The 10,467-nt window shown below is 37.3% G+C and overlaps 2 protein-coding genes across 2 annotated transcripts; both read right to left on the bottom strand.

Moving 5' to 3' along the window:
• Window positions 1–1,966: 1,966 nt before the first annotated feature.
• LOC112513691 (transcription termination factor MTEF18, mitochondrial-like) lies at window positions 1,967–4,055 on the bottom strand. Its single transcript, XM_025120031.1, has one exon. The coding sequence runs from the start codon at window positions 3,955–3,957 to the stop codon at window positions 2,218–2,220; it is 1,740 nt and encodes a 579-aa protein (XP_024975799.1). The 5' UTR covers window positions 3,958–4,055; the 3' UTR covers window positions 1,967–2,217.
• A 976-nt stretch (window positions 4,056–5,031) lies between these two features.
• Window positions 5,032–10,467, bottom strand: LOC112512700 (UBP1-associated protein 2C-like). The gene is made up of 6 exons (XM_025118800.1): window positions 10,282–10,467; window positions 7,728–7,848; window positions 7,413–7,556; window positions 6,252–6,445; window positions 5,606–5,681; window positions 5,032–5,530 (listed from the first exon to the last, which is right to left on the bottom strand). The coding sequence occupies exons 1-6, from the start codon at window positions 10,413–10,415 to the stop codon at window positions 5,219–5,221; spliced, it is 981 nt and encodes a 326-aa protein (XP_024974568.1). The 5' UTR covers window positions 10,416–10,467; the 3' UTR covers window positions 5,032–5,218.

The following is a 10,467-nucleotide window of genomic DNA, read 5'->3' as shown; positions in this document are numbered from 1 at the left end:
TAGTTAATTGTTACATATTGATTTGAACATATATATATTTTCATATGAATGTTTTTGGTCTTGAATGGAGTCACACGATCTTGATCTGTCTTTGATTTCGTCTCTTAAGTCGATTCCTTATTACTATCTCGGTACATCGGTTTGCTTTCTGAATCCGGACTCGTTGTTTTGTATGCCATAGTACGGGTACTACTTCGTGTGGTACACCAGAAGTTTATGGCGGAGTCAAGATCCCAGGTTGGACGGGTGAGACTTTCTGCGGTTGTGAATACTCATTGCTCAGAAAGGAGGAAGAGCAATGAGTAGGGAACCTTGGCACATACCCGGTAGAGGAAGGCGGGCAGTGCGAGGTTTCCCGTAATGTATGATTCTGACTCGGACTTTGGCATGAGCCCGGGAGGTGAAGGACGGGGTGTTGCACTGTCTTCGTTATGTATACTGATTCGATCTCTTGGTTCTTGATATTTATTGGTATTCTAACGTTGTTGAATATATTTGGTCGTTGATCCTGTCTCCTTGTTGTATTGAGCAACAACGGTATGGTATAATATGGTGATTTGAATATGGAATCCTATGATCTTGGCATCCGGTACGTAATGGTTCACTCGGTTTCTTGTAAGTCTCGGTTTATATCTAGATGATGTCTTGAACTCTTTTATTGATAAGAGTTTATTATATATGTTTATAAACATGTGTGATATTGATATGTAATACTTAACTATTTAACTCACTAAGCGTTGGCTTACCATTTAAGTGACGACCTTTCTCAGGAAAGAAGACGGATAAATAGAAAGAACCCGTTGTCTGACTTGAAGATTTATCGGGGAACTTGAAGATATCGATCTTACTTTTGGGTAAATAGTAACTTATATATATATAGTCTTGTCCCGTATTCTTTTGGCTACTTAATTCGGGTTGTAAGTAAAAATCCGTTATATCCGATTTGGAATTGTGTTTTGGRTGGTTTTATCACTAAAATAGAACGGATATTTCGATGTTTTTCTAGAAATTAATATCTCATATTTTGAGGTTAATTAATGTTATGCCCAGATTTGTGTGTTTCAAAGTGTTGGCCTCTGGACCATTGCCTCTGGTCCTTCATAGTCTCACCTCTTGTCCTTCATGGCCTCTGGTCTTCTTCCAGACTTAGCTATTTCAGCAGCCTCTGGACCATTGCCTCTGGTCCAACCATTGCTCTGGTCCTTCATAGTCTCACCTCTGGTCCTTCATGGCCTCTGGTCTTCTTCCAGACTTAGCCATTTCAGCAGCCTCTGGACTATTGCCTCTGGTCCAACCATTGTCTCTGGTCTTCCTCTAGACTTAGTCTTTTTAGCAGCATTTTCAGATTTTCCATCCTTGGTTCAGATGGTTTTGACAAAACTTTTAGAATAATTTAGGATCAATTTTGGTCCCAATAATCAATAAATTATATTTTATTGGAGATCTTATAGGAATTGGAAATTTGGGGTTTGCTCAAGCGTGATGTTACACACAGTAATTATCATGAAGCGTCTTTTAGAACACTGATTAAGGGGGTGTTTGGGACTTGCTTATTTGAAACAACTTATATTTTTCTACAAAAGCACTTATCAATTTATTATAAGTTAGAAGAGTTTAACTTCTTCAAAAAAAACTCCTTATTACCAGTTTGGTACCGGTATAAGTTGTTTATCCAAACACTCATAAGTGCTTATTACCGGTGTCACATCGAAGTAAGTCAATAAGTTGTTTTTATAAACAATATCAAACACCCCCTAATTTGAAAAAAGATGCATAATCTAACTTTTGAGTTTCGATTTTCAACATCTAACAAATAAATCAAAGTATATCCAATAGAGAAGTCGGTCAAATGGAACTGGTGTAAGAGGAAGTGCTATGAACACAGCTGTTCTGCAAATCGACTTTTTCAAGAAAACTTATAACCCACATCAAAATTTGGAGTTTCATCAAAAATCTTGATCTTGGAAAGTGTATGTTTGACTTTTGAAAGTCAAAGAACACCCTCTTTTTGGTTCTTTTACAGCTTTTCTCTACTGCTATTGTCACTTTCGATAGAAAAGTCAGGTGTGCATACATCCCACCGTCATGCACGCTTTCAGGACACATCGGTTTCGTTTGGTTTACGTCTCTGCAACAACCGACAACTCGAAGCTAATATGGATAGAACGGAAAACTCTTGTTTAAATGGTTGCCATATTTCCAATCTATAGAAGTTGTTCATTCGGGATAAAATTGGTTCTTGAATTTATTCCAAACCTCCATTCGTTCAGGATGACGATCTACTTTATCTCGTAAAAAATTCCTATCGGAGCTAGCAAGAACCGTGCTCAACGCCAACTTACCTTTCATTTTCCCACAATCTACGAGCCAATTACACATTGCAAACCGAAGCTTAATCTTCTGAAAAGAGCACGATAAAAACGCTGGATATGCAACTAACGAAGCAACAGGATAACGTAAATCATTAACAAGAAAATCTATCTTCGTTTCTAGTACCTCTTTGGTTTGATTTATAACTTGAGGAGCTGATTTAACCATTACTGCAACATCTTCGCGCCTTAATCCAGCGTTCACCAAACAATCAAACCGTTCTTGAAGCTCCCCTCCATGGCCTCGGAATGACTTCAGAGCCTTGCTCATTTCGCTAGAGTTTTCGGTGAATCCTAAATCTAACAAAAATCGAATCTTTTTCTGGGGAAAATCTTTCTTTGAGTTCGGTAAGGCTTTCACTTTCGTTCCTAGAACCCAGTTCTTCATTTCTAGCGGGTTTTCTTTTATGATATCACAAAGCCGCTTTTTCCCAGAATTTAATCCGTTTAGCAGAGTTTTGACAGTTTTTAGGATGCAAGAACCAAGAACAGTCGGGTGGGTACGAATGATATTTGAAATGTCGTTGATATCCATCTCGATTGCAAGAAGAAAGTGATAGCCATTCTTCAAATTTGACATAAATCTTTGGATCCCGAATTCTGGGAACTGCTTAAACATTGATAGTATGTCATCAACGGAAGCTCCAAACTTTATCAAGAACACAATCAATGAAATGGTTCTAGCTCCTGAATCTTCCATTAGAACTGCCGCATTCTTGCGCAATAATTCTCCTAAATCTTGATTTCTAATACCGAATTTCTTGAGTAAAGATAAAGTTTCAAGAATCTTGCTCCAATCGTACGAATTTTCCTCCGAAATATGCACATCGAACCAACTTTCTACAATCCCGACATCTGTTAACTGATCTAAAACCTTGGAGAAATCCCGATTTACTAAAAGATTCGGGCTTGAAGCCACGATCTTAGCAACACCAGATTGAGAAAACCCCATTTCTTGAAGAGAATCAAGCTGCGATAGCAAACGACCATGATCGTATCGAAAAACTTCCCGAGCTTCCAAGAAAATCTTTCCCATCTTATTTGGAGCTATTCCATACTCACATAACACATGATAATTCGCTAACAACAGTTGATCATCTGATAAATACATAATATTTCGTGGCAAAATCGAAGAATACTCACATAGCTTCAAACCCATGCTCTCAAAGAAAGGCTCAAATTCGTTTATCGGATGGTATCGAAGCAACCTTCTTATCGACTGTTTAGCATCCTTCTCATTTTCTACGCCTTTCAGCAAATTTTCAAGAAATTTAGGCGAATTTCGACCGATATTTTCAGCATCCAAATACTGCAAACTTCTTGTGGAATGGAGGTATTCGATCAAAGCATCTTGTGCTTCTCGAAGTGCTATGGAAGAACCATCGTCTTCGTTGGGCAAAACATTTGATTTCTGACCATTGATTGATTGAACAGATGCTTTTCTACGATAGAACCTAGGGTTTTGGGTAATGTGGTTGAGACAAGCACCTCCAATGGTGGTTTTTGATGGGGTAAGATTGAATTCAGCCAAATTCACGAAATCCCATTTGAGAATAGAACAAGTTCGAAGCTTTGACAGATGGTTCATGATGAACAGTTTAGGGATTTGGGTAAAATCTAAGTTCTAAAATCTATAAAAATACTATCTTTCGAAGATATAACTGTAAACAGAAAGATTCGTAGTTGATATCTAACCTTAATCTGAAATGGGCAGAGAGAGGAGAAGGATTTGGAGCTCCAATTTAGATTCTTTTTGGCCAAATTTTAGGTATCGGCCATTTGAGGAGCTCGGATGATAGGGTTTTGGTATCTTTACAGGGTTTTGGAGGGATTGTATATGTTCACCTATCAAACTTATGGGGAGAAAATGAAAATTTCGGTTTTTTTTTTATTTTTAAATTGCAAAATGATGCACCAAATATGTTAAAAAGTGATTGGAAATCAAATCCTTCTAAAAATAAATAACAATACCAAATATGGCAAAAATGTAGGAAAGAGAAGTTTATATGTGAATACTAAATATAAATCCATATAAATTATCAGTAAGAGGTTATTTGACAATTGCTGAATAGTTTGTTGCAGAATGATTAAGTGGTCAAAATGATTAATAGTCTTTCATGATACAGTGCAAAATGAAATATAATTGTTTGGTAATTGTTTACAATGAAATCATGGCGCTTAATGATTAAAGGAGACTTAGGATACAAAATCATTCTGAAGGCTTTAGAACCATTAAGAGACAGACTTTTTTTTTGCCAAACAAGATTCACCTTATAATGATTCAGATGTTGTCTCTTAATAAAACTATTAAAAGGTAAACAAACAACCCCTAACATTGAATCACATATTCATATTTAAATTACTTTTGCAATTTCTTCGATTAAAAATGCTTAAAACATCGGTAAAATAAGTTTTGTTGTAATTCATGACGGTTTTTATTTTTGACATCATGTATATACACATTAACAACTCGGGAGAAATGGTAGTGCCCCATATCTCAAAATAAAAATCTTCTCGTAACTTGATGACTCTTGAACCATTGATCTCCAGAAAGATGGGGTTACTGCCTTACCGGTCGGTACCAACAGATTTTTTATTTATTTATTTATTTATTATTTTTTTTTTTTTGGCATGTTTCATAAAGTCGGATTTCGAGCCTTGATATATAATCTCAAGCCATAGATTAATAACCAAATTGCATAAATTCTACAACCTACTCCTACCCAATATGGATAGACTTACAACACTGAAGTTTCTCAAGTTGCTTGCTTTTTTTCCTTACATTCCCACCGAGCACCTTCAAAGATACAGACCGATACAGACCCAACCAGCCTTCACCCTGCTGCTGGTTATTTGGTGAAGTAATAAGGATAAGTAGCTAATCCTGTAGGTGGTGCAGCCATAATTTCTTTTCTTGGTGTGTATTGAGTGTACGAAATCTGGGGTTGGATCGAGTATGGCGGAGGGGCGGCAGCACTGGCGGCAGTTGGTTGGTTGGGGTATGCAATGCCGCCAGGATAAGTATACGGGTGTGGCTTTGCGGCCTGTGCAGGGTATCCACCAATGTGTACAGGAACCATTCCTCCTGGTAACGCCACTTGTGTCGCCTGCACCACTTTGTTCTTCTGGTTATCTGCAAGTTTCACCGTGATGCTTCGACCCTGCATCGAAAGGGTAATTTAGGAATTTCAATTTTATCCTACTAATGTTGAAATTTTGTATGAATTAACTCTTACCCCCAACATCTTTTGTGGATCATCAATAGCCTTCTTTGCAGCCTCTACACTCTTGTAGGTAATGAACCCAAAACCACTTGAGACAAAGCATGCAAACGAATAAAGACTTCAAAGATTTTGAAATGAAGCAAAAGAATTCACTTTTTCAGGAGCACCAGCAAAATAAGTGTCCACTTTTAAAAGCAAGTGCCTACTTTCCAATTCTACCCTTGGAGAAATTCATTGCTCCCCCTATTTTAAGGGTAAAATCGTCATTTACTTAATTAGAATAAGGTAACAATTACATACTTCTAAAAATGTGTGCGTTTTTCATTGATTCTACCCTTAATCCCGAGATGGCAAAATTCACTACTCACTCTATTATTAAGGGGAAAATTGTCATTTAGTTAATCAAAAACGGTAATAATTACATAATTTTAAAACTATGTGCCTTTTTCTTATCAATTCTACCCTTAATCATGAGATGGCAAAATTCATTACTCCCTATTGTTAAGGGTAAGATTGTCATTTAGTTGATTAAAAACTGTAACGATTATACATTTCCAAAACTCTGCACCATTTTCATTGCGGCGTTTATTTTGGGTACAAAAGCTCCATGTTATTATAAGCATCACCATTCTAATAGATAGATGTAAAAAGTATGTACCGTGATTTGTTCGACTCCTTGTCATACGCGACCGAACCTTCTTCTATCTCACCATGTTTTTTAAAGAAAACAAGAAGCATCTCACTTGTTATTTCAGGGGACAAACCACCAATATAGAGCTTCCTTTGTGCTTGATCGGTGCTACTCACGTTACTAACGCCTTCACAAGCTAGAGTGCAAACAGCCATTCGGCCCTGAAATACAAACATATTTGAGCAACCGAACGAAAAGAAAAGTCTGCAACGATATTATATTGTCGACCTTCAAGACTAAGAAGACTGAATACAAACATATTTCCCACAAATAAATGGTTTAACATAGAGGGAATCATGTCGACCACAATCAAATCAAACCAAACCAAACCAAAGCAAGCCGACCCAGTAAATCCCACTTGAAAGTAAGGTCGGTGCCAGGGTGGGATGGGGGATGTAGGTAGACTTGACCTCTACCCCAATAGGGTAGAGCGGTTATTTCATGTCGACCACAACCAATGGTAAATCTATACTTCCCCGCTTTGAAAATTAATCAAACTACGTTTAATTTTAAATTTGATATCAATTATATTTGGTTTTCATGGAAAATGAATAATTTATATCAAAAAGCATTACAAATACCCAAAAAAATCGGTGTCAAGATTGTAGAAGAAAAAATGATAAGCATACTTTTACTAAATACAAATTTCACATTCAGAGCCAAAAGAGTAGAATTAATAGAGAATGGACAACTATTTCGTAACAATCACTCTTGAGAAAATTTTGAAATTTTGCCAAGAAACGAAAAGTTGTGTTTAGTTAGGGTGTATTTGGTATGCTTACGGGACCAGATAGTCGAGAGCGAGATAGGCAGGTGAAAGAATTGCGGAAGGTTTTAGGGTTTTAATTTGACATGAATAGTTCAGTAATTTACCGATCTTTGTCTCATCTTTCTGATATTTGTTCCACCTATTTTTTTTGTCCCAAATCAGTCTCATCCTGTCCCTGTCGTGCCAAACGTAGGACAATAGGTTTTTGTTCTATCCAGTCTCATCCTGTACAGTCTACCAAACACACCCTTAGAGAGGAATGACTATCCAATTTTAAGCTTATATTAATATAAAAAAGGCGGACGCCCCAAGAGTAATCGGTTTGTATCCCCCAACAAAAAGGAACAAATAATACTTACATCAATCAGTTTACTTGGTGCTTCTAACGCTCTCCGGGTTGAATCAATATCTTTATAAGTAATAAAACCATACCCACGTGATTTTCCACTTGCTTTATCGATTATAACAGCACCCTCCTCGATTTCACCATGCTCAACAAAGGCCTGGATGTAATCATGTGTTAATCAACGGTCTTTGAAGCCATTGCAAGAGGTAGGTATATGCTAATAAACCTTAAATAATTTCATCAAAACTTATATGCAATACATATACTCATCTCGAGTGGACCAATACACATACAACACAAGCACAACAAGCATCAGCAATGCACTCACAGCACACAAGGTTTCGGTGGTAGTATTCCAAGCCAAGCCACGAACAAAAAGCTTTCGGTTGGCAGGATCAGCACTTGCAACACTTTTAATTTCCTCAGCAATAGAAGGGTATTGGCATCCTCTTCATTTCAAACATGCAAACAAGCACACATCTCATCATCATTTCACACACCCATATAATCAGTTAAGAGGGAACATCATATGGCTCCCGTTATATAAGCACAAATCCTTTTTGGTGTGAACAAGATATACATGAACGGGATGTAAAATAAAAGACCTAAAAACTTTAGAACATAAACAAACGTGAACACAAAGTGATACATATCAACCTTAAGGGTTAGCTCAACTGGAAAATAAAGATTAGGCCTTGGGGGTCCTCTCCATAGGTCGCTAGTTCAAGTCCCCTTAGGACCACTGGGGATTTTCCAAACTGTCGTCTTCAAGACCCCATGGGTTTAGTCAAGGTGCGCGCAAGCTGGCCCAGACACCCACGGTTAGTGGGAAAACAAGTGACACACATCTAGTTTTGGTGTATCTTCCTCATAGATTCTCCCCATTTTATTGGTCTCTGTATTGTGTAACTTCGGGAGCTTAGAGTTGCATTGGGCTTGTTTATAGGCAAGAAAAAGATAATGGGTACCGGGTAGTTTAAGAATTTACTTTAAAAAAGCATTCTTTTACGAAGTGAATCGGCCCTTTTTGTGAAGCTTATTATCTTGGATGTGAATCTTGAAAGATCCTAGGGTTTTGGGGTGAAGATCTTGGAAAACATGTTAAATATTTAGTTTTTATTCTAATTTTTATGCCTTAATTCCGTCCTAAATCAAAAGAATTTACTAGTATTTTGGGGATTCACATCCCAAAGTCGTAGCCATTGGGTTAAGAAACAATGACCATAAATGAGTCTCACATCATCCATAAAAGAACGACCTCCCTCTACCCCATTACTTGGTCTCAAGATTAACTGGAACAATCACACCCATTGGTTAATTGTTATGATGTTATTTCTGACCGATATTAGATAGTAACCAAATATCAAGCTTGGAGTCAACACTTAGATTTTCTACCTCCAGATCTTTTCTTCCTCAATATGTAAATACAACTAATTGAATCAGCGGAAATGTTCCAACAACGGAACTTCAACCTAATGTGAAGATCCAACTCATATGACAACTCATTCCATGCCACCACAACTCTAATAAAATTTCTCAAATTGATTACACACAGAGATGAGAATTTTGGTTCTCTAGGTACCCGGCCAGGATTTAGGGGACGATGTCCATAATATTAAGGTGGGAAAGAAAACTCTACCAGCTTTAACAACCTGCCACTCTGAAGCACTTGTACTTCAGATGACAATTTCGATATATGAAATAACAGAGAGATTATGGAATCTGAAGGAAGTGTATCTAGGATTCTAGATAGCCCCTAATCATTGACAATCATCTAAGATCTAAAATTCTTGATGCATAAATTTACACTTCAATAACGACAAATTGTCCAATAATAGCCATTTTCAAACCCCCCCCCCCCTCAATTCACTTCATAGCCACTTTTCTACATAATTGACCAAATAAGCCAATATTCCGCAAGTAGCACTTCAACAACTTGCGAAAATTCACTTTTTATGAATATGATATCCAAAAGGTAGCAATTCCGCAAGTTGCTAGAGTGCTACTTGTTCAACTTGCTAAAGTGTTACTTTCTAAAATTGTTATAATGCTAAACTTGCTAAAATTGTTATAATGCTGCTTACCCAACTTGCTAAAGTGCTACTTCCCATGTCAGCATTTTGCAAGTAGCATGCTAAAGATTGCTTTATGAATGTTAAATTATAAAAAGTAGATTTTGTAAGTTGCTAAAGTGATGCTTGCGAAATCATGGCTACTTTGGTCAATTGGGTATGAGAAGTGGCTATAAAATGACGGAATGGCTATTTTGGACGATTTCCCCTCCAATAACCCTGGTCTCCTCTAATGGCAAATGCCCTCAACATGTCCTATGTCCCCTTCCTAAGAGTGACTGATCGTAAAACATACTCTCTAGGCACCTCATGCATCAAGGAAAATTACAATTTGTAGCTTCTTGTCATGCATAGCATTCAATTCTCGATTAGATGATGCTTCTATCGTTCCTCCCTTATCTCTTCACTCTTTCGCAATTCAAATTACTAGTGATAAAATTCACATTCTTAATTCGTGTTAAACAAAGCCCAAAATTCTTTTGTCTTTGATTGAGCATTATGTATTCATAACATGTATAAATGGCTACATCCTTGATCCTACCATCTTTGAACATTTCAAAGCAAACCAAAACGTATGCATAGAACATCAATGCAACCCAAATAATAAACACAAAAAGGATCATGAATCAATTCCAACTTTTTGAACCCTTATACGCTTAAGGATATGCAACGATTCAGACAACAAATAGACACAATCCTTAGCAGTTAAGCAAAAGCCACACAGAAAAAAGCTAAAGATATCAGAAATTGAAGAAACCCACGAAAAAAGTTGGTCGAAAGGCGGGGTTTGGTTTGGAATGAGAAACATACAACTTCGATAAGAGATCGACGAGCTGGGTTTTGGCAAGTGGGTCTAAGAGAGACCGCAACTGTTCTTCGGATGTATTGGCGGTAATTTCACCATTGGCAGTCTCCTCAAGCTTCCGCTTCTTTAAATCCTCCATTTTTTCTCTGGGTACGAAGGGTTTCTTAGCCGATCCTCAAATACGTAATGTT

This window comes from Cynara cardunculus, assembly GCF_001531365.2.
Source record: "Cynara cardunculus var. scolymus isolate 2C chromosome LG 5, CcrdV1, whole genome shotgun sequence".
NCBI classification, from domain to species: Eukaryota; Viridiplantae; Streptophyta; class Magnoliopsida; order Asterales; family Asteraceae; genus Cynara; species Cynara cardunculus.
This window is presented reverse-complemented; position numbering and strand designations above follow the sequence as displayed.